General features: G+C 43.8%; 1 protein-coding gene across 1 annotated transcript in view; it reads left to right on the forward strand.

The window, feature by feature from the left end:
- Positions 1-19,756: 19,756 nt before the first annotated feature.
- Positions 19,757-24,062, forward strand: part of LOC132897495 (elongin-B) — a 74,903-nt gene continuing 70,597 nt past the window's right edge. Inside the window, exon 1 of the mRNA XM_060938766.1 lies at positions 19,757-19,812. Within this exon, the coding sequence (XP_060794749.1) occupies positions 19,810-19,812 (3 nt within the window). The 5' untranslated portion in view covers positions 19,757-19,809. The remainder of the gene's footprint in view (positions 19,813-24,062) is intronic.

Raw genomic sequence — 24,062 nt, forward strand, 5'->3', positions numbered from 1 at the left:
AGATCTTATGAAAATATCTTTCAACAGCCCATTTATTAAAGCTTTACATGGGTTATAATAATTAGCAATTGTATATTTGCCATTATCACCATTAAAAATTTCACTCACAATACAGTCATGCTCTTCAGCTGTTTTTAAATGTCTGTATGATATCCCTTCTTTGATAAAGGTCACACACCCTCCTCCTCTATCTTTTATTCTATCCTGTCTTATACTGTTGTAACCTTTTAAGACAAAATCCAAATGTGGTTTTAACCATGATTCCTGAATGCATATAACATCTGGTTTACTGCTTAATTCTTCAACATACCTTTTAAACTCCTGTCCATTTGCAATCAGACTTCTTGCATTCCACTGGAGAATGATAAAAACCATTAGGCATTTAACCAACTTGTGACTCTCCATACTTGCTATTTAACATTTCATGAATTTCATCAGCTTTAGTTATAATACCCAAAAAATCATTTGCAGTTTTTACAACTGATCTAATTCGGTCACTCTTACTAGAATGTTGCATTGTAACATTTACTATGGTACAAATGAATGCAATAAATTCATTTTCCTTAATCAAAAGGGTGTCATTTGTAATGCGTGTTTTACATTCACAACATTTTGGCTCTGGGTTAGGCTTTGTTAGGCCTACCTTTGTTAGCTGAGACATATTGGTCCCATCATCATTCTGTCTTACAAAGCTAGAGCTGTGGGCATAACTTATTGGGGTCCAAGAAACTTGCTTTGATGGAGAGACATTTCTATTAGCATTGGTGTCTTTCTTAGCTTTATTTATTTCCTTTAATGCATCTGCATATGAGACTTGATAAGTTACTTTATATTTCTGGACCTCCTTTGCTTCTTTCTGCCTCTCACATCCTCCATAAGCAGCACTATGCTGACCTCCACAATTGCAGCATTTTAACTGAGCATTTTCTCCACATTTCCCATATTCATGTCCTTCTCCACACTTTGCACATCTAATGCCGCTTTTCCACTACAAACGCGGCTGAGCCGTGCCGTGCTGAGTCGAGCTGAGCGGGGCTGTTGGAGTTGCATTTCGACTACAACCGCGCTGAACCGTGCTGGCTGGAAGTGGGTGGACACATTGGGTGGAGTTAGCGAAAGTGGGTGGACGTCACGTGATGTCGTTAAGCAGCGCAAACAGTGACATCAGTGACAGTGGCGGAACAAGTCAGAGCCGGGCCGGGGGCGGGGCAAATGACCGGGCACTTTATTAAAGCTTATCATAACATCATTTTAGGCTACAAAATGTCCACAACTGCGGTGTTTACCAATTTCAACACTACCGGGTGCAACTATGTTATTTAGTACATCAAGTCCTTCAAACGAACATGTAACTCAGAAACAAAAAACATTAGGATACTGTACATGGCTCATAATAAAACATCAATAGCCTATACTGCGCACATTATTTGAAGGGCATACGAATGAGCGCTCAGAGGTTGCAACGGTGACAGGAAGAGTCAGAAATAAAAGGAGGGCGGTGCAAACCTCACTGAATGCACTGTGTTTACCAATTTCAACACTACGGGGTGCAACTACACTCTAAAAAATAAAGGTGCTTCAGTGGTTCTTCAAATCTCTGGATGGTTCCATGGAGAGTCAAAATTCTGTGATGAACCATTACATTATGCGAAAGGTTCTTCACATTGGAAATGGTTCTTCAGAGCCTGGCATTCTCTTACCATTTGCTGGTCAATGCACATAGGCTATGTTTACACAAATCTGTCTTCACTGCTCAAACAAATGGTTTAAATGGTTCTTTAAAGAACTGTTGCATGAACGGTTCTTTGAAGCCCTGAAAAAGGTTCTTCTATGGCATCGCCTTGAAGAACCGGTACTAGCCCCATTATTTTTTAGAGTGTATGTTATTTTGTACATTAAGTCCTTCAAACGAACATGTAACTCAGAAACAAAAAAACAGGTGACATACTGTACATGGCTCATAATAAAACATCAATAGCCTACTCCGCGCATTATTTGAAGGGCATACGACGAGCCTTGCGCTCCGCGAACTCGTCCACGATGCTCTGTATGTCACTGATTCAGTGATCTTTTAAGCAGTAGTCTCACGACCCGAATAGTAAACAATAAACATGGAGGACATGGAGTCGTTAGTGTTGCTGGTCTTGGTGCTGTGGCTTGTTGTCACCGACAACGCGGACAGATACTGGCAAGAGCGTATAGATGAGGCGAGGCGCATAAGGCTTCAGAAATTCTCGTAATTCGTAATTATTCTTCTTCCGGGTTTACGGTGTTTACAGATCCCAGCGCGCTCGCGGGGCGTGTGTGGGCATGTGAGGACACGCCTCCTCACCAATCAGTGCACAGGGGAGTGTCTGCTCACGCCCCCAGCCTCACTCGGCACGGTTTGGCTCGCTTCAGCCCCACTCCAAAACGGTGCGAGTTTTAGGGGCTAAGCAGGGCTGAAACGAGCTAAGTCGTGCTGGTTTTTGGTAGTCGAAACGCGAGCCGTGTCGGGCTGAAGTGAGCTGAAGCGAGCTGAAAAAGGGTAGTGGAAAAGGGCCATAAGTTTACCCTTACATTGGGCTGCTACATGTCCAAATCGTTGGCATTTAAAACATCGCAAAGGGGGAGGAATATATTCTCTCACTGGGTAGCACATGAAACCCATTTGTATCTTGTCAGGCATTTCATCTTTAAAGTAAAGTAAAATCGATAGGCTTTCTATTTTCTCTTTACCTTTGGTGAGTCGTTTTGCATCCACTATCTCTCCTCCTTTCAGGTTATTCTTAATATCTTCAATGGATACTGAAACTGGAATCCCTGTTATAACTCCTCTTTTCTTAGCTATTGCTCCTGGGACGTGTGATGTTATTTTATATCCATTTAGTGATGTTTTCTTTAAGATTTCCCTTCTCTGATCTTCAGATATCGCAAAAATCATTAGTCTTCCATTTCCTAAGAAGCGTGCATGATTGATTTTACCTATTTCTTTTTCTATGGCTTTGGTGACATGAATGGGGTGTAAATCTGGCCCTTGTTGTTCAAAAACTATGATAACTTTCCAAGCTGGTTCCTTATCAGGTTTACTCATAGGTTTACTTCTCTTAACTATTTCTACAGATCCGCTACTATTGCTACCATCTGATCTTCGTCGTCTCACTTGCCTTCTCCTCACTTCCTCCCAAAACATATCATCATCATCCACCTTCTCTTTATCTTGTCTATAACCATCTGATTCTTCTGCCATTGTCCACTTTACATTCACTGTACAGTTGAAGTTTTTAGAGTTGAAACCTTCCACCAGAAACAAAATCCGTCTCTGAATCCCCCCAGTTTCCACTTCCGAAGTTGTGAGTTCCACAAGAGGGTGCTGTTCATATGGGCTTCTTCTGCTTCTTCCGATTATTGGCGTTTCACAATATTTAATTGTATATCGCCACCTACTGTACAGGAGTGTGTGAGTTGGTCAGGTCAAGTCATCGGCATGAGGAAAAGGGAATAGGAAAGTATACAAACTAAATTCTTCCCATTAGTCCAGTGTCTGTTAGATACATCATAAGGGCTTTAATCCTCTTTCCCTGCATTCCCTCCTCCTTCAGAATGTTATGAATGTCTCCTTCTTGTTCTAACCATTTTCCCTATGATCGTTATACTTCTTACAGCTGAAGAGAATGTGTTCTACGTCTTTCTTGACCTGACATTCAGCACAAAGCCCATCAGTTTTCCCAAGTATTTGAAGTGTGGCATTGAGACCAGTGTGTCCTAACCTTAACCTTGTGTAGGTCACGTCCTCTTTTCTGCTAAGTCCCATGGATGTTATTCTCCTCCCCCCAACTTGCTGTTGTATATTAAAGTACTGTCTACCCTTAGTGTCAGCCTCCCATTCATCTTGCCATAAATGGCCCTTTTCCACTACCCTTTTTCAGCTCACTTCAGCCCGACACGGCTCGCGTTTCGACTACCTTATGGCCCTTTTCCACTACCCTTTTTCAGCTCACTTCAGCCTGACACGGCTCGCGTTTCGACTACCTCAGAGCGGCATGACTCAGCTTGCTTCAGCCCTGCTTAGCACCCAAAACTCGCACGGTTTTGGAGTGGGGCTGAAGCGAGCCAAACCGAGCTGAGTGGGGCTAGGGGCGTGAGGAGATACTCCCCTGTGCACTGATTGGTGAGGAGGAGTGTCCTCACATGCCCACACGCCCCGCGAGCACGCTGGGATCTGTAAACACCGTAAACCTGGAAGAAGAATAATTACGAATTACGAGAATTTCTGAAGCCTTATGCGCCTCGCCTCATCTATACGCTCTTGCCAGTATCTGTTTGCATTGTCGGTGACAACAAGCCACAGCACCAAGACCAGCAACACTAACGACTCCATGTTTATTGTTTATTGTCCGCTTAAAAGGTCACTGATGTCACTGTTTGCGCCGCCTAATGACATCATGTGACTTCCACCCACTTTCGCTAACTCCACCCAATGTGTCCACCCACTTCCAGCCAGCACGGTTCAGCGCGGTTGTAGTCGAAATGCAACTCCAACAGCCCCGCTCAGCTCGACTCAGCCCAACTCAGCACGGCACGGCTCAGCCCGACTCAGCCGCGTTGGTAGTGGAAAAGCAGCATTAGAGCAGCACGACTCGGCTCGCTTCAGCCCTGCTTAGCACCCAAAACTCGCACGGTTTTGGAGTGGGGCTGAAGCGAGCCAGACCGAGCTGAGTGGGGCTAGGGGCGTGAGCAGACACTCCCCTGTGCACTGATTGGTGAGGAGGAGTGTCCTCACATGCCCACACACGCCCCGCGAGCACGCTGGGATCTGTAAACACCGTAAACCCGGAAGAAGAAGAATTACGAGAATTTCTGAAGCCTTATGCGCCATGCCTCATCTATACGCTCTTGCCAGTATCTGTTGGCGTTGTCGGTGACAACAAGCCACAGCACCAAGACCAGCAACACTAACGACTCCGTGTCCTCCATGTTTATTGTTTACTATCCGGGTCGTGAGACTACCGCTTAAAAGGTCACTGATGTCACTGTTTGCGCCGCCTAACGACATCACGTGACGTCCACCCACTTTCGCTAACTCCACCCAATGTGTCCACCCACTTCCAACCAGCACAGTTCAGCGCGGTTGTAGTCAAAATGCAACTCCAACAGCCCCGCTCAGCTCGACTCAGCCCAACTCAGCCACGTTGGTAGTGGAAAAGCGGCACTAGTTATAATCTCCAACTTAATGATAGACTTAACTTCACTTTTCCCAAGTGGAACATGAATTTCAACATTGTCATGGTCTAATGCTTCCTTGGCAGTTTTGTCAGCTATTTCATTGCCTTTGAGTCCTGTATGAGCTGGAACCCAACAAAATTGGACAGTAAGTCCTAGACTCCTAAGTTGAGCTAACAAATGTTTTGATTCAAGAAGCAAATCATCCCTTGCTGTTTTACCTGATGAGAAGCTTTGTAGAACTGACAGTGAGTCTGTACATATAATTGATTTTAAGGGTTTGATTTCCTCAAGGCAACGTAAAGCAGTGATTATTCCAGTAAGTTCTATTGAGTAAATTGATAGGAAGTTTGTCAGTCTGTACCCATAGGACCTGTGGAACTTTGGAATGTAAAGTCCTATGCCACACTTGCCATTTTCCGTATTCTTTGAGCCATCTGTAAAAAGTTGTAGATATCCATGAAAGGTAGTAGCTAAGTAGTTTTTGCAATATACAGAAAAACTATGTTCATGTGGGTGTTCATTCTTTTCTGCCAGCAATTCAATATTAATGTTAGGAGCAGGAAGGATCCATGGAGGAACACTACTCAGAGGCAATGTAGGGCTAAACTCTATATCTGTTAAGCCATATTGACTTGCGGTCTCGTTAATATTCCAGCCAAACCCCTTACCTACTTTATAATATTCCCAACAGTCTCTGAGTACTGGTGAGGCTGGATTGTCATCACTACCCTTCAGCCTGACCCAGTATACCAAGGCAAGTTTCGTAAACCTTAGATGAAGTGGTGTTTCCTCTGCTTCCACTAATAGCGCACTTGTGGGCGTTGTTTTGATAGCTCCCAGAGCTATCCTCAGAGCCTTATATTGCACTTTTTCTAACTTCAGTAGGGCTGTTTTACAAGCTGCACCATATGCTACACTACCATAGTCAATGGTCGACCTTATCAGTGCCTTGTAAATATTGATCAGGGACTGCCTATCTGCTCCCCAGGACAGGCCAGATACCATTCTCATAAGATTCAGAGCCTTTTTACACTTTGTTTCTACATACTCAATATGGAATTTCCAAGTGAGTTTGGAATCTAACCAAAGGCCCAAGTATTTAAATTTCTCTCCTCTTCCAAGTGGGACATTATAGAGCAGAACTTTACAGCTGTCAGGAACTTTTTTCCTAGTAAAATATGTTACTTGTGACTTTGGAACAGAGAATTTAAAACCCCAATCCATTCCCCATTGTTCCAGCATGAATATGTCCTTCTGGATTGTTTTGGTAATGTGTGGTATATTACTTCCCCTTCTCCAGATAACTGCATCATCTGCATAAAGTAGTCCTACATTTGTTGGCCCCATTCTCTCAAAAATATCATTAATCATAATATTAAACAGTATAGGGCTAATTACACTCCCCTGGGGTAATCCATTTTCCATCACAAATTCCTCTGATACAGCTTGACCAACTCTAACCCTCAAGGTACGCTGTGAAAGGAAGTCTAATATGTAATTATACATCCTACCTTCAATACCTAACTTCCTTAATTTGATCAACAACCCTTCCCTCCACATGGTATCATACGCCTTCTCAATATCAAGAAAGACTGCCACCATAGTTTCTTTCATGATAAGAGATTTCTCAATTTCATTGGTGAGTTTGGATAGCGCATCTGTTGTTGACCTTTGCTTCCTGAACCCTGTTTGATAGTCATGAAGTAACTGATTATATTGAAGATAGTAATCCAACCTTGCTACTATCATCTTTTCCATTAGTTTTCCTAAGTGTGACGTGAGGGCAATTGGTCTATAATTTCCTGGGTTACGCTTGTCTTTTCCAGGTTTATGAAAAGGGAGAATAATCGACTTCTTCCATGCAGATGGCAGTGTACCCTCTTTCCATACTCTATTAAATAGCTGAAGAATTAGGTCAAGGAGAGCATCAGGTAGTTGCCTAAACATGACATAGCACAATTGATCATTCCCAGGAGCAGAGTAAGCAGTTTTATTCAAAGCCATCTTCAGCTCAGTAATACTAAAATCAATATCAAGACTAGAATTGGTTGAATCCCTCTTATTTAAGACATCCTTATATGTGGCTAAAACTTCTTCCCTGCTCTTAAAACACTCTTCTAAGTAATCACCTTTATGAATATCAGCGAAGGTTCTAGCTAAGACATTAGCTTTATCAACGTCAGTGATGTATTGGTTCCCTCCGTCAATTAAAACTGGGACATGTGATGGCTCATACCTTCCTGTCATCTTTTTAATCATCATCCCCACTTTATTTAGTGTGGTTTCTCTACCTATCATTGAACAGAAGCTTCTCCAGGACTCCCTTTTTGCTGCTTTAATGACCCTTCTGGCTATTGCCTTCTTCTTTTGATACTCCAAAAGGTTATCTGCTATTAAAGTCTGTCATAAAATCTTAAATGCTTTATTTCATTCCTTAATTACCTGAGTACACTCATCATTCCACCATGGGACATTTCTTAAATTCTTTTTACCTTTACTAATAGGAATAATCTGACTTGCAGCATGGTAAATAAAAGAGCTTACCATGTCATTCATGCCATTCACACTTAGGTCAGGTTCAGGTAGACCTAACCAATTAACCAATTCTTTAAAATCCTCCCATTTAGCTTTCCTAAAGATCCATTTATGATGCATATAGCAGGGTTCAGTCCTAAATTGCACATTGATTCTACACCAGATTGGGAAATGATCACTACCTATATTAGTTGTGTGGTCTGAGTCCCACTTACATCTATAAGCTAACCTCCTGTCAACCAGAGTTAAATCAATGTAAGAGGTTTCTTTGTTATAAATGTTGATTCTAGTACCAGAGCCATCATTTAAGCAAACTAAAAATCTGTCGTTGATCATTTCTTCAACAGCCATGCCATTTAGGCTAGTGTGGTTACTACCCCATAGGCTATTATGTGCATTAAAATCACCACACCAGATTTCTGTATGTTTCTTGTCAACAACACTATTTAAAAGATCAGTCGTTAAGGCTTTGCAGGGGTTGTAATAATTAATAATATTGTATATTTCCTTGGGCCCATTAAATATTTCCGTTATAATACATTCATGCTCACTACCTGTACCAACACACCTGTAAGGAATTCCTTCCTTAATGAATGTAATGCACCCACCACCTCTATCAGTTAGTCTATCACATCTAACAGCATTATAGGCCTTAATAACAAATTCTAAATGTGGTTTCAGCCAAGTCTCCTGTACACATATCACATCCGGAGTATCCACTAAATCTTGTAAATACTTTTTAAATTCTAGTCCATTCGCTATTAGACTTCTTGCATTCCATTGTAGGATGAATAGCATTATAAACCATTCAGGTAGATTGAGTCTGATCATATTTTAGTTGAAGCATTTCATGAATCTCATTAGCTTTAACTGTAGATCCCAGAAAATCATTAGCAATTTCAACTATGGATTGAGTCCTATCACTTTTCTTGTTGTATTGCATTGATTTATTCAAGACTGTGCAAAGAAATGCAATAAAGTCATTTTTCTTCACTAATAGCATATCTTCTGTGAGTTTAGTTTTGCATTCACAGTTTCCTGATACAGGGTCGGGTCTTCTATCATGATATCGATTGTCAACCAGTGGAGTCCTCTTATACAAACTAAAATTGCTGTTAGGTTGGTTCCATACAAATTGTTCTGTAGTGGGAACATTGGGGATTTTCTTAATATTACGGACTAACTTAACGGCATCTGCATATGAAGTCTTACGTGTAACTCTGAGTTTCTGAACTTCTTTAGCTTCTTTCTGTTTCTCACAGCCACCATATGCAGCACTATGCGGGCCACCACAATTACAACATTTCAATACATCTATCACACATTCACCATATTGATGTTCCCCACCACATTTAACACATCTCATTTTACCCCTGCATTGACTCGCTACATGACCAAATCTTTGGCATTTAAAGCACCTCAGTGGAGGTGGAATATACTCGCGTACTGGGTAGAACATATAGCCCATTTGGACTTTCTGTGGCAATTCTTTACTGAAACTCAGCAAGATTGACATGCTATCAATCCTCTCTTTGCCTTTGGTTAGACGTTTAGCATCAACTATTGCATACCTTGATAGACTCTCCTTAATTTCTTCCATAGATACAGATACAGGTATTCCTGTTATGACACCTCTAGCTCTGGTCGCTGCTCCTGGAATGTGTGAGGTTATTTTTATTTTATTAAGTGTGCTTTTCTTCAGGATGGTATCTCGCTGTTCTTCTGAGTTCGCAAAAATCAATAGCTTGCCATTTCCCAAGAATGTAGCATGGTTAATTTTCCCTATCTCTCTCTTAATGGCTTCAGTGATGCGAATTGGGTGCAAATCTGGTCCACCTTCAGTTTTAAACACAATAATAACTTTCCAAGCTTGTTGGGATACTTGAACTCCCTCATTTGCTTCCCTAGGTTTCCTTGTAGTCAACCTGGATTTTTTTGTAAACAGACACTACAGACTCCCCACTGCTGTCCCTATCCGACAGTTTTCTGACTCGGCTGACTTCTTCCCAATACATATCATCACCAATGTTATTTATATCTAATTGCCCATCAGACTGTTCCGCCATGACCACTCATATTCACTGTACAGTCCCGTCTGCAACCGTGTGTGTGTGTGTGTGTGTGTGTGTGTGTGTGTCACCGACCTCCCGTTAAAATGTTAAACTTCACAAACGTCTTTTACAGCAAACTGGCTTTTCGCCTCATATGGGCTCTTTTCGTGAACGTGATAAACACGACCCCATTTGAAGGCACCAAAAAGGTTATTTTCAGCAGATGGCGTCGCACTTTAGCATTAAAGCATTGTGGCCAGTTATATATTTCCAAAGATTTTGAAGAAGGTGCAATCCATTTAGGAGGCATCTATCAAACGTCACACGATGCAACCATGGGGAAGTCCTGCTTCCACAAACCACCTGGCAATGAAACTGATCAGGATCACTATAGTGTCCATGACGGTATTTGCAGATTTCAGAGTTACCTTCTCAAGTGAAGGAAACTAATCTGGAAATTGTCTTGCACTGACAACTGTGCTCTGAAAACACCCAGCTAGTCTTTCATGTATCTGCCTGTGATTAAAGTAAAAATGGATACACACTGATGATATACAGCATGCATGCCTGTCTGCTGCCATCCTCATTGTTGAGGGTCGGTGATCCAAGAAGCCATCAACTGGCTTCCATGAATTCTCTTCTGTGATTATAGCATGCCAGAAGGACCCTGTGGCAGTGGGGGCGTGGTCTAGCATCGGTCTGTGACAGGAGGGCGGAGTCAGGGAAGTTAAGTGGCAGAATCACTACACCTGTTGTTAATTGATGTGTTTGTGTGTCTTCCCAGTGACCGCGCCCTTCTTAAGGAGAGAGAGTGAGAGCAGAGGGACTTTCTCCACAACCAGATGGCTGATGTGTGTGCGTGTGTCTGAGTGTGTGTTTGCATCTGAAAAGTGCAAAATAAAGAGAGTTTTGTTAAACAGTCCTGTCTTGCCGTCCTTCTGTGCTCCACCCACCTACATGGACCGTTACAGTGGTGCCGAAACCCGGGACCCGAGCACAGAAGACAACAGCCCCATGGAGTCCTCCACCTTCGCCGACCTGATCCACGCCCTCGCCACGGCCCAACAGAGCCAGCACCAGGCGCTGCTCGCCCTCCGAAAGGAGCAAGAACAACGGTTCGAGGCCCTGGTGCTGGCGCAACAGGAAGATCGTCGGGCGTTCCGGCACCTCCTCGCGTTGGCGGGGTCCACCAACTCCACCGCTGCGGGCCCTTCCACCCTCACCCTCACAAAGATGGGCCCACAGGACGACCCCGAGGCATTCATCACGCTCTTTGAGCAGGTAGCAGAGACCTCGGGGTGGCCAGTGGAACAGCGCATGGCGCGCCTCCTCCCCCTGCTAACGGGAGAGGCGCAGCTGGCCGTGCTACAGCTCCCCGCTGACCACCGGCTGGCCTACGCGGACCTTCACCGGGCCGTCCTCCAGCGGGTGGGACGCACGCCGGAGCAACAACATCAGCGTTTCCGCACTCTGCGTGTGGAGGAAGTCGGCCGGCCGTTCGCGTTTGGCCAGCAACTCCGGGACGCCTGCTGGCAGTGGTTGAGGGCCGACAGCTGCGACGCCGAGGGACTCATCGACCAGGTGGTACTGGAACAGTTCGTCGCGCGTCTACCAGCGGGAACCGCAGAGTGGGTCCAGTGCCACCACCCGGTGTCGCTGGATCAGGCAATCGAGCTGGCGGAGGATCATCTGGCGGCTGTCCCGACGGCAGGACAGCAGACGACCTCTTCTTTTCTCTCCTCTCTCTCTCTCCTCCTCCTGTGTCTTCTCCTCACCCCATTCCCCCACCGCAGAGACGGGGGCCGGCGCCACCTCAGCCGGCCCGCCGCACCCGCGGTGCCCTTCCGTGTCTCCCTTCTGTGTCTGTCTCTCCCCCCCCTCAGGTGAGTGAGCCCCAGAGCACTAGTGCAGAGAGGAAGCCCGGGCCGGTTTGCTGGCGCTGCGGGGAACCGGGCCACCTCCAACAGCAGTGCTCGATAATGGAGGTGGGCGCGGTGGTTCGGATCCCCAACGCGCCAGGAGCCGCCCTCAATCGGGCCGGAGCGTATCGCATACCGGTGAGTATCCAAGGGGATACATATCAGGCGTTGGTGGATTCTGGCTGTAATCAGACCTCAATCCACCAAAACCTGGTGCAAGACGAGGCATTGGGGGGAGCACAATTGGTGAAGGTGCTGTGTGTGCACGGGGATGTTCACCGCTACCCTTTAGTGTCGGTCCACATTATTTTCAGAGGGGAAAAATTTATAGTGAAGGCGGCGGTTAATCCTCGCCTTACCCACTCTTTAATTTTGGGGACTGATTGGCCAGGATTTCGGGGTTTAATGACACACTTAGTCAAGAGTGGGTCCTGCCATTTGACAGGGGGAGGTCCCGGTGTCGCTTTGGCGGGAGCAGCTGTCACAGAGCCGTCTACGTCATCTCCGCGCCAGAGTGAGCAGCTGCCGGCTCCTCCTCTCTCTATTGGGGAATCCCTCGCGGATTTCCCATTAGAGCAATCGCGAGACGAGACTCTGCGGCATGCTTTTGACCAAGTGAGAGTAATCGATGGTCAAACGCTCCAGCCGAACGGCACCCCGTCCTTCCCCTACTTCGCGATTATGAAGGATAGATTATACCGAGTGACGCAGGACACTCAAACGAAAGCGCGAGTGACGCAGCTTTTAATTCCAAAGAGCCGCCAGGAATTGGTATTCCAGGCGGCTCACTTTAATCCCATGGCTGGACATTTAGGGCAGGATAAAACACTAGCCCGAATAATGGCCCGATTCTATTGGCCGGGGATTCGCGGCGATGTCCGTAGGTGGTGTACGGCATGCCGCGAATGCCAGTTAGTAAATCCAGCGGCCATTCCAAAAGCGCCTTTGCGCCCTCTACCGTTAATCGAGACCCCGTTCAAAAGAATTGGGATGGATCTCGTCGGGCCATGAGATCGGTCAACACGAGGGTACCGCTTTATATTAGTTCTGGTGGACTATGCAACGCGATACCCGGAAGCAGTGCCTCTTCGCAATATCTCAGCACGCAATATTGCGGAGGCGCTCTTCCGCATCATCTCCCGAGTTGGAATCCCGAAAGAGATTCTGACTGATCAAGGCACCTCGTTTATGTCACGAACACTGAATGAACTGTATGGGTTATTAGGTATTAAGCCGATCCGCACCAGCGTTTATCACCCACAAACGGACGGCTTAGTGGAACGGTTTAATCGCACCCTTAAAAACATAATTAAGAAATTTGTAAGTGAGGACGCGTGTAACTGGGATAAATGGCTCGAACCCTTGCTCTTTGCAGTGCGAGAGGTCCCCCAAGCCTCCACGGGGTTCTCCCCATTTGAATTATTATATGGGCGTAAGCCGCGCGGCATTTTAGACGTGCTGCGAGAAAATTGGGAGGAGGGACCTTCACCAAGCAAAAATGAAATTCAATACGTTATTGACCTGCGTGCAAAACTCCACACACTCACACAGCTAACCCAGGAGAACTTGCGGCAGGCCCAAGAATGGCAAACCCGCCTGTAGGACAAGGGTACGCGCCTTAGAGAGTTTGCACCGGGAGAGAAAGTACTCGTACTGTTACCCACATCGAGCTCTAAATTAGTCGCCAAGTGGCAAGGACCCTTTGAGGTCACACGGCGAGTCGGGGACGTCGACTATGACGTCGACTATGACGGTCCAGTGGACGGAGCAATGCCAGCGGGCTTTTTCTAAGGTTAAGGCTGCACTGTGTGGGGGGCCACTTTTACACTCCCCTGACTTTTCTCTCCCCTTTATGTTGCAGACGGATGCGTCGGGCAGAGGGCTGGGGGCCGTTTTGTCCCAGCAGGTGGAGGGGGAGGATCGCCCCGTCTTGTACATTAGCTGCAAGCTGTCAGTGCGTGAGGGGCGCTACAGTACCATCGAGAAGGAGTGCCTGGCGATCAAGTGGGCGGTCCTCGCCCTCCGGTACTACCTGCTGGGACGCCCTTTCACCCTCTGTTCGGACCACGTGCCCCTCCAGTGGCTCCACCGCATGAAGGATGCCAATGCGCGGATCACCCGTTGGTATCTGGCACTCCAACCCTTTAACTTCAAGGTGATCCACAGGCTGGGGGCGCAGATGGTCGTGGCGGACTTCCTCTCCCATCAAGGGGGGGGGGGGGGGGGGGAGTCGGCTGCGGGCCGGACGGCTGCCCGGCCTGAGTCAGGTGGTGGGGGTATGTGGCAGCGGGGGCGTGGTCTAGCATCGGTCTGTGACAGGAGGGTGGAGTCAGGGAAGTTAAGTGGCAGAATCACTACACCTGTTGTTAATTGATGTGTTTGTGTGTCTTCCCAGTGACCGCGCCCTTCTTAAGGAGAGAGAGTGAGAGCAGAGGGACTCTCTCCACAACCAGATGGCTGATGTGTGTGCGTGTGTCTGAGTGTGTGTTTGCATCTGAAAAGTGCAAAATAAAGAGAGTTTTGTTAAACAGTCCTGTCCTGCCGTCCTTCTGTGCTTCACCCACCTACATGGACCGTTACAGACCCAAACCCTCATCTGGTGGCTAGGTACACATACACACCTATGGGCAATATGCTGTGTTCACATATATACCGGTACGATAGTGGTATAACTGTATCGATACAAAGTATACCGGTACAGTTTAGTGCATCTGTCCACACTAGCGAGAAATGTTTGCGGTTTTCTTTCACAGTAGTTGAAATGCGCGTGCGCGAAATGTTTCCGTGGTTACCGAGTAACTTCCTTCCGAGAATATGGCGGATGAAACAACGTGTGTGTGCTTTTTGTTGTCAATGTACAGTCTGTATTTCTGGTGGTCATTTATTCAGTCGAATCGTATAAAACACGCGAGGCAGTTGAGAAAGAAACAAAGAAAACGAATCTCCTGTTCCAACTGTTCCTGGCACCGCTCGTCTCCCCAAAGCTCCAACAAACACATAACTTCATCTTTGCTCCATGTAGCTCCATGGTTGTTTCGAGCCATTTTGACGTTTTATTTACAGCTGGAAAGCACGTGCATATTGTATTGTATGAATAACCCGGAAGAAGTAGGAATGGTTCATTGCGCATGCACATTATATTTGTATCGATACAGAACTGTGTAGGTGCAATTAGTAATTAAGTGATCAATCTCATTAAATCAGTCTCATTAAATAATACCTTTAATTTTGATGCTTAATAATAAATTATCAAACAGCTAAATTATGGTATGTTCCAAATTATTATGATCACTTACCGTATTACATAACCAGTGGCGGCTGGTAGTCTTTCAAACAGGGGAGGCTGGTCTGTTATGATATTTCCAGATTTTAAAAGAAAAAACACATCAATTTTGCCCATGCTCTTGCCTCTGATCTGGCTGATTGTTGGCAGGGTCACAAACTGTGAAATAACAGGTTCTTTTGGCCCATTAGCCAGCAGTGTGTTCTGGAATAGGCACAAGCACTGACCTTGGGGAGCCAAACATAGAGCTGGGTGCCACACATTTCATTCAATGACACTCCCTATATTTTACTTATTTTGACTGAGAAATGTTTTATTGACAATTTTGATAACCCTTCACTTTTAATCCAGGTCTGTAGTGTGAAATGTTCTCGGCTGTGTTTTTGTTTAAAAATGTTTTCCAAATTGTAGCTGTGTTTAATTCATATCCAGAAAAATATATATTCCAATATAATATACTCAGCATAAACATTTTAAATAGATTCTATATTTTTGGTCCATCCATGACATATTACTAAAGTAGCCTATTTACTGTTGTTGATGTGGGTCACTTGCTGTTAGCCAATTCACTTTCTCGTACCAGGAGAGCTGAAAGGAATGAGTATTATTCCCTACCTTTTTCACCAAGTAATTTCAATTTGAGGCGTTGGTCTACCCTGCTCTTTAATTTTAATTTTTTCCTCGAAAGGAAGACTGGCAAATGGCTTTGCCAAAATTAAATCAGCAATGCTTGGCATCCGTGCTCAGCTTTCTTGCTAGCTGACTAACCCCTTCAAGTTCAGTCACTCAAATAAACGAAATTTCTGGAACTAAGATAGCAAACTTGACAACACTATATTTACACTTTATTTACAATGAAAATATATACAAACTAAAAAAGCTGGTAGAAACCATATGTAATGAATGAAATTGAAATGTAAGCTGATCTCTTACAATACACCACAGCACTTGCGAATCCGCATGGGACTGAACTGAAATTCACTGCTGCCTGTCTATATTTGAAACAAGCTGTCAATCAAAGAAAATATCCGGCCGCTTTCACCAATCACCAGTCTCCTCGCGGAAACTGCCATGTCCCTCCCACTGTGAGGCTGGGAGTCCGGTGGGCGGGCGTTTTCGCAGTATTTGTCCAATAACCGTCTTGCATTTTGAGATTGAAAAGCGCATAGCTCCCAAATGCCATTGAAGTCCACTGAGGCTGGGAGTCCGGTGGGCGGGCATTTTCGCAGTATTTGTCCAATAATCTTCTTGCATTTTGATATTGAAAGCGCATAGCTCCCAAATGCCATTGAAGTCCACTGAGGCTGGGCTGCATCGCGCTGTCACGAGGGGAAAAACTCACGCACACATTAGGCGAACTGGGGAAAGCTATAACGGAATGATTTCGCACTGTAGTTGGGTTGAGCACATATATTTCTATGATTCTGGATCTGAAATAGCAATGTTATAAGGTCGGCTATAACATAAGCCTAGCGCAATTCATCCTACACGATGTTCGTCATTTTTAGAGGAGGCTGAGCCTCCCTCGTTGTCTTAGAGCAATCACCCGTGTACATAACTCATATGCACCTTGGAATTCTTTTGAGATTTGAGCAACTTCAAAAATATTGGGACAACAAATAAACACACACAGTTTCAATAATAATAATGGAATTTATTATAACAAAGATAAAAATGAATAATAACTGTTGAAATCTTCAGCAAACAGTGAGGTATGTATGTGTGTGTGTTTGTGTGTGTGTATTAAAAGGAAATTAAACATTAAACATGAAACATGTAATGTGTGTGTATTAAAAGGAAATTAAACATTAAACATGTAGTGTGTGTAAAGCCTTCTGGCCTACAACGAAGGAGTTAGCTTTGAATGCTGGCTAGGTGTGTGTGTGTGGGGGGGGGGAGTTGACCACGTGTTTCTAAGTAAAACAAGGGAGTTAGCTTTGGTTGCTAAGACAAAAGAATTAGCTTTGTGTTGCTAGCTAAAGGCCAATTTATGCTGACAACGCAGTCCTCGCAGATGGTGTCGCAGAAGGCATCTGCGTAGCCCCCCCTTCGCAGACGCTCTGCGCGCACCTCCCAAAAATTGTGACCACCGCAGAAGCCTCGCAGACAGCGTCGCAGACAAGAGGGCTCTGATTGGTCCACTCTACATCCGCTGTACACGCACTTCCGCTTCCCTACTTTCCCGGTTTGGTTTGTTTTCGCTACCGCCATTTTTAAAAACAAGAGCGAAGATGGAGCAGCACGAAGAGCGGTTGATTGAGGAAGTGAGGAAGTACGTACATCTATACGACTCCAGTTCTAGTCATTATAAGTAACCGGAGGATAAACACTCCACTAACCACACCCACCAACTACTCCTAGCGATTTCGCGACTTCGCGCTCCCTTGCGTTGTGAAGGTGAATAACATCGCGCATGCCTATTACTCCCCGCTCAACAATAAATTACAACTGTCTGCGAAAAGCTATCTGCGAAAGCCTTGTCGCAAGAGCATGCAGAGGCCCTAAGGCAAAGGAAGGCTAGCTAGCATGTGTTTGTGTGTGAGAGGCCTGGTGACCACGTGTTTCTAAGTAAAACAAGAGAGTTAGCTTTGGTTGCTAATTAGACAAAAGAATTAGCCGTATGTGGCTAGCTAAGGCCCAAGGATCCTACCTCGTGGAGTTAAGACAAAAGGTGTGTATGTGAGTGTGGAGGAGGACCGCCACGTGTTCCCTTGAGACAATACCCTTAGCACTGGATGCTAATGAGACAGAAGAATTAGCCGTAGCAGCTAACCCACTAGCTTTATAACATTACCAAATTCACTGAAATCTTGATGAGGTCAAAATATGTGTAAATAATGAAATTAAAGTGTTAGAAAGAAAAAGGGGGCATGCAAAACCTATCTATTAAACAATTGAGAGATCAAAAATAGGACAATGATAGAAACACAAAATCAATGTGCACACTTAAACAGTTCCTGAGTTTAAATTCACACTAAGTAAATAAACTAATTCCTAAGACTAGTCTTTTTGCCCAAAATGCCAAATCTGCTCCGGTACCTTGTCTCTGTGTAGGAACACAGAGCAGCTACGAAGATGCTGAGTTTTACAGGAGCTCGTGAAGACTTCTGTAGAAGGCAGAGAGTTCTTGATCCGACGCTTGTAGTTCGTGGGAAGAAAATCTCTGATTAAGATAATGTGCACAGCTTTTATTAGAAGGAGCCGGTCGCATCTAACATTAATTAACTGCTTGGGCTGCAGTCCGTATGTACATATAATGAATAAATGTAACCAGTTATATTCAATCTGAGTCAAATCACGCGATTCCAGAGTCTACCGTGGCCAAAGGTGAAAGAAAAGCGCGAAACTCTGATTCTTGAGGAAAAGAAAAGACATCTTTATCTGGTTTGCTCGGCGAAGCAAATCCTCTTTTTGCCTGCAGACCGCTGGTCCAGACGGAAAGAGAAAGAAAGAAGCGTTGCTCAGTTGCTTATAGCTTCATGGAGGATGTGATGTAGGAAATCCCGCCCCGGCGTGACGTAGGTCAACGTGGAAGTTGGCTGATGGGAAATGTAGTTTCTTAAAGGGACTGTGTGTACCTACAACTGCTTCGTCTGTCCACACTACAGCGAAAGCGCTCCAGTACCGATACTGTACCAGTACAAAACCCATACATTTGTGGGTTTCGTACCGATACAGTTATACCGCTACAGTACCGGTATAGTTGCTAGTGTGGACAGGTGTTGTGGTACGAAAGTAGTATCGTATCGGTACAAAATCCCTAGTGTGAACAGGGTATTAGGGCCTCTGCATGCTCTTGCGACAAGGCTTTCACAGATAGCTTTTCGCAGACAGTTGTAATTTATCGTTGCGCGGGGAGTAATAGGCGTGTGCGATGTTATTCACCGCCACAACACAAGGGGGCGCGAAGTCGCGAAATCGCTAGGAGTAGTTGGTGGGTGTGGTTAGTGGAGTGTTTATCCTCCGGTTACTTATAATGACTAGAACTGGAGTCGTATAGATGTATGTACTTCCTCAATCAACTGCTCTTCGTGCTGCTCCATCTTCGCTCGTGTTTTTAAAAATGGCGGTAGTGAAAACAAACCAAACCGGGAAAGTAGGGAAGCGGAAGTGCGTGTACAGCGGATGTAGAGTGGACCAATCAGAGCCCTCTTGTCTGCGAGGCTTCTGCGGTGGTCACAATTTTTGGGAGGTGCGCGCAGAGCGTCTGCGAAGGGGGGGGCTACGCAGACGCCATCTGCAACGCCATCTGCGAGGACTGCGTTGTCAGCATAAATTGGCCTTTAGAGTAGCCAGTTGAACTAATCTGCATGACTTTGGACTGTGGGAGGAAACCAGAGCACCCTGAGGAAACCCATACAAACACGAGGAGAACGTCCACACAAGAAGGCCCCTGGGCGTAGAACCTTCTTGCTGTGTGGCAACAGCAACACATGATCTTGATCATGTGAAAAACAAGTTATGATTTAAAGATAATGGCACATAAATTCTTAATAAATCATGGCCTTTCTGGACTTCCATAGGAATCTCGTTTGCAAGAATATACCAGAATTTACTTTGAGTTCTTATGGAAACCTCAAAATGGAAGACGTCACTATTTCTTACAAAGTATTTTCTTTGCTTTTTTCCCTTCAAAACTGTCACAGTGGTCGAATAATTAATAAATCGTTTATTTTATCTCGTTATTGTAAATTCATGTACTGACAGAAAGGTTCTTGGTAACCACGGCGATGCGCGTAAATGACGTTACGTCGCGGCGGTGCATTGTGGGATTGCGGAGGAGTGGGGTGGTGAATGGTGCAACACAACTTCAGAAATGGTGAGTAAAACGTTAGCTTTTAATCAAACTGTATTATTAAAACCAATTCTGTTGAGGTTTATTCAAGTCGTTTCTCAAGTTTGAACTGTTATTGGATCTTTAAAAAAAGAAAAAGGGATTTCCCTTTGTTCATATAAATTATTAAAATTAGCGTTTGTTGCTTTCAAAGTGGGCCTAATGTTAAATTTCTTGTTGGTCCCTACATTAGTTAGCTTAATATGGCGTGTACATAGGAGTGTCTTTCGCTCTTTACGTAGTGTACTCAATATTAAATTAATAGCTGTTTGGGATGTAGCTGAAAGGTTACAGGCTCAGCTAGCAGTGGATTTTGTTTTGTTGTGCTGTGTTAGTAACGCGGTTTGGATTTAATAGCCGACATTTTGTGAAAATGAAGGGGTTAAATTTAATTTATTTTTTGTCAATAAACGGTTTTTTTTTTTTTGGTGTTTCCTGAATAGCATTTCGGCGCACAGGGCCGCTTTAGCATAGAGCTAACGGGGTGCTATTATTATTATTATTATTATTATTATTATTATTAACTTGACCTTTAAAAACAAATAGATTAAAAATCATTATTCTAAGAGTTAAGAATATAAAGTCCTCAAAAAGAAATTACAACTGAACAGAAAGCAATAATTATTTATAGTTTGAAGCTGAATATTAAAAAAAGTTTGTTTTGAAAACGTAAAAAACTAATTTGTCTCACTAATATATGAAGCATAAAATCTTAACGTAAAATAAGTAACAATGTCTATCCATTATCTGTAGCTGCTTATCCTTTTCTACAGGGTCGCAGGCAAGCTGGAGCCTATCCCAGCTGAATATGGGCGAGAGGCGGGGTACACCCTGGACAAGTCGCCAGGTTATCGCAGGGCTGACACATAGAGACAACCATTCACACCCACACCTACGGTCAGTTTAGAGCCACCAATTAGCCTAACCTGCATGTCTTTGGACTGTGGGGGAAACCGGAGCACCCGGAGGAAACCCATGCAGACACGGGGAGAACATGCCCTCACCAGCCGGTGGGCTCGAACCCAGGACCTTCTTGCTGTGAGGCAACAGTGCTAACCACTACACCACTGTGCCGCCCCAAGTAACAATGTCATGATAGATGATACAAAAACAATGAAGTTAATAAAATCCAGTTACTCATGATTTTAAATAGTTACTGAGTTTTAGAATGTTCTGGGTGTTCTGTGGAATGTTCTGGGTGTTCTTGAGAACGGTGTTCTTGAGAACACCGTTCCTGAGTTTGGGGGCAGTGTTGCCAGATACTGCTGACGTTTTCCAGCCCAAAATATGTTCAAAACCCGCCAAAATGCACTTAAAACCGCCCAATCTGGCAACACTGTTTGGGGGTGAGGTGAAAAGGAGTAAACAAATAATCCCCCAAGTGATGGATGATCTTCAGGATCATCTGGTGCTGTTCTGGATGATCAATGACATACACCAGAGATTTTTTGATGACTCATCCTGTACTAGTCATCTGTTCATCCAATAAACAGCTCTCTAGTATGTATCAATCACCCCCTAGGTTGGTGTAGCAGGTATCATGGTTTGTTGGTATGTTTTTGGCTGCCCATCTTCCTGCATACTAGTCCCTTTTCCAACCATCAGAAAAAGTTGGGATGGTATGTTGAAACTGAAAACAACGCTTTGTAAGTAATCTTTGACCTGTATTGCACTCAACGATACAACAGCATATTATTTGATGTTTTTACCTCATGAATTTTGTTTTTTCAAAATAAACATCTCAATTTTTATTCTTGAAACATGTGTCAAAAGTCGGGACAGTAAAGCGTTTACCTTCTCACAACATTTAAAAGCTGTTTAGGGACTGAAGACAACAAGTGATGAAGCATTTCGGGTGTTATTTTGTTCCATTCTTCCTGCAAACCGGTCTTAAGATGTGCAATAGTACGGAGTCATTGTTGTTGTCATTTTTAACTTCTAAATTCTCCACATATTCTCTATTGGGGACAGAGGGGACACACCCTCTTCTTCCACAGCCATGCCTTTGTAACATGTATAGAATGTGGTTTTGCATTGTCTTGTTGAAATATCCCTGGCAAAGATATCATCTTGAAGGCAGCATATGTTGCTCCAGAATCTAAATGTATAATGACGTCAATGTAGGGAATCAAATTGTGGCTTTCAAGCCATTTCATGGGAACTTTTTAAAGAGGCAGAATAAAGGGGACGGACGTTCTGAAAGCATGAGCTTAGTTCTCATGTAACATAAGGTGAGGTTTTTATGGTATCGCCAACTTTATTATGCAGTTTGATAAATGTTTTTTTTTTTTTTTTTAAAAAGTAAAAACACACAGTGGTGCTTGAAAGTTTGTGAACCCTTTAGAATTTTCCATATTTCTGCATAAATATGACCTAAAACATCAGATTTTCACACAAGTCCTAAAAGTAGATGAAGAGAACCCAGTTAAACAAATGAGACAAAAATGTTATACTTGGTCATTTATTTATTGAGGAAAATGATCCAATATTACTACATATCTGTGAGTGGCAAAAGTATGTGAATCTCTAGGATTAGCAGTTAATTTGAAGGTGAAATTAGAGTCGGTGTTTTCAATCAATGGGATGACAATCAGGTGTGAGTGGGCACCCTGTTTTATTTAAAGAACAGGGATCTATCAAAGTCTGATCTTCACAACACATGTTTGTGGAAGTGTATCATGGCACGAACAAAGGAGATTTCTGAGGACCTCAGAAAAATCGTTGTTGATGCTCATCAGGCTGGAAAAGGTTAGAAAACCATCTCTAAAGAGTTTAAGACTGGTACCAAAATTCAAAAAAGTGCTTATTTAAGGAGTTAAAGGCATTTTTGAAACAAAGTCGGCAAACAGTCTTGTTTTGTCAATTTCGGTGTGCCGAATTCAAATCTGCAATATGCCGAGCTCTATCTGACCTCTGTTGACCTCTAGAGGTCATTGAACTTTGGGCCTGTAAACGTCTCAGCTGAACCCAGTTTCTCAGCTTTCTAAGGAATGAAATGTACTAAAATGATTAATAAAGTTAGCAAATGGCCTTGTTTGTTAAATGTTTGGGTGCTGAATTCATTTTTCATTTGTGAAACGACATATGACCTCTGATAACCTCAAGGTCATTAAACTTGGCCTATAGGCCTATGCATTTAACGGCATTTTTAAACTGACTTTACTCCCCCAAAAAGAATATGAACAGACAAAAAACAAATAGAAAGGAACAAATACAACATTAAATGCCAGTCCATGTACATGTGACTTACTTTTCACAATGAGAATGCTTAGGCGATCACCTTACATAACATTGCATTACATTTAGCGGTTATTGTTTATACAAAGCTACTGAAAAAAGGACAGATTCAGCAGCATACAAAATGTGGGGGCATACAGGGTATACAGGTTAATCAGGGTTAGTATATATGAGAGTTTTTCTTTGTTTTTTGTTTTAAACGGGGTAAAGCCTTTACAAAAAACAAACAACAAAGAAAAAAACTCTCATATATACTAACCCTGATTAACCTGTATACCCTGTATGCCCCCACATTTTGTATGCTGCTGAATCTGCCCTTTTTTCAGTAGCTTTGTATAAACAATAACCACTAAATGTAATGCAATGTTATGTAAGGTGCTCGCCTAGGCATTCTCATTGTGAAAAGTAAGTCACATGTACATGGACTGGCATTTAATGTTGTATTTGTTCCTTTCTATTTGTTTTTTGTCTGTTCATATTCTTTTTGGGGGAGTAAAGTCAGTTTAAAAATGCCGTTAAATGCATAGGCCTATAGGCCAAGTTTAATGACCTTGAGGTTATCAGAGGTCATATGTCGTTTTACAAATGAAAAATGAATTCAGCACCCAAACATTTAACAAACAAGGCCATTTACTAACTTCATTAATCATTTTAGTACATTTTATTCCTTAGAAAGCTGAGAAACTGGGTTCAGCTGAGACGTTTACAGGCCCAAAGTTCAATGACCTCTAGAGGTCAACAGAGGTCAGATAGAGCTCGGCATATTGCAGATTTGAATTCGGCACACCCAAATTGACAAAATAAGACTGTTTGCCGACTTTGTCTCAAAAATGCCTTTGGGTGTCACAATTCTGGATTTTGGTACCAATCTATTTGGACTCCACCAATCCACAGTCAGACAGATTGTGTACAAATGGAGGAAATTCAAGACCATTGTTACCCTCCCCAGGAGTGGTCAACCAACAAAGATCACTCCAAGAGCAAAGCGTGTAATAGTC

The sequence above is a fragment of the Neoarius graeffei genome, chromosome 14 (genome assembly GCF_027579695.1).
Source record: "Neoarius graeffei isolate fNeoGra1 chromosome 14, fNeoGra1.pri, whole genome shotgun sequence".
In the NCBI taxonomy this organism is placed as follows: Eukaryota; Metazoa; Chordata; class Actinopteri; order Siluriformes; family Ariidae; genus Neoarius; species Neoarius graeffei.